The sequence below is a fragment of the Carlito syrichta genome, unplaced genomic scaffold (genome assembly GCF_000164805.1).
Source record: "Carlito syrichta isolate Samal-C Ts95f unplaced genomic scaffold, Tarsius_syrichta-2.0.1 Scaffold124280, whole genome shotgun sequence".
Taxonomy (NCBI): domain Eukaryota; kingdom Metazoa; phylum Chordata; class Mammalia; order Primates; family Tarsiidae; genus Carlito; species Carlito syrichta.
This window is the reverse complement of record NW_007068376.1, coordinates 26357-26795: the sequence shown is the minus strand read 5'-3', so window position 1 is coordinate 26795 and position 439 is coordinate 26357. Positions and strand designations below refer to the sequence as shown.

At 67.9% G+C, this 439-nt stretch overlaps 1 protein-coding gene across 1 annotated transcript in view; it reads right to left on the bottom strand.

The window, feature by feature from the left end:
* POU6F1 (POU class 6 homeobox 1) overlaps nucleotides 1-439 on the bottom strand; it is an 18243-nt gene that overhangs the window by 7938 nt on the left and 9866 nt on the right. Inside the window, 1 exon segment of the mRNA XM_021707771.1 lies at nucleotides 1-173. Within this exon segment, the coding sequence (XP_021563446.1) occupies nucleotides 1-173 (173 nt within the window).

The following is a 439-nucleotide window of genomic DNA, read 5'->3' as shown; positions in this document are numbered from 1 at the left end:
GTCTGCGGCTGGGCTGGCCGGGGCTGGGCCGGCGAGGAGGCCTGCACTGGTGGGGCCGCTTGCACGGGTGCCGGGAGAGCGGTGTTCAGCACGGCAGCTGCTACGGAGCAAGGCAGAGACAGAGGTGCTCAAACGCCCAGCCACGGCCCCGGGCGGCTCCAATCCCAAGGGATCTGGCACAAGAATGAGAGGGGGTTGGGGCCGTGGGCAGGGGCAGGCAGCCGGTCCCCTTGGTCCTCGCAGGGCTGGCAGGCGCCCACATCTCTCATCCCCCCTCCCTGGGGCCAGAAGTCGTGTCGGCTCAAGAACCAGATGTCGACTCTTCTTGCAGTCCTTCTCAGGAGGCTGGTCATGGGGTGCGTTCTGGCGTGGGGGAGGGGGCAGTCTCAGACAGCTGGCTGAAGTAGGAGAGGCCTGTGCGGCCAGCACGGTGTCATGG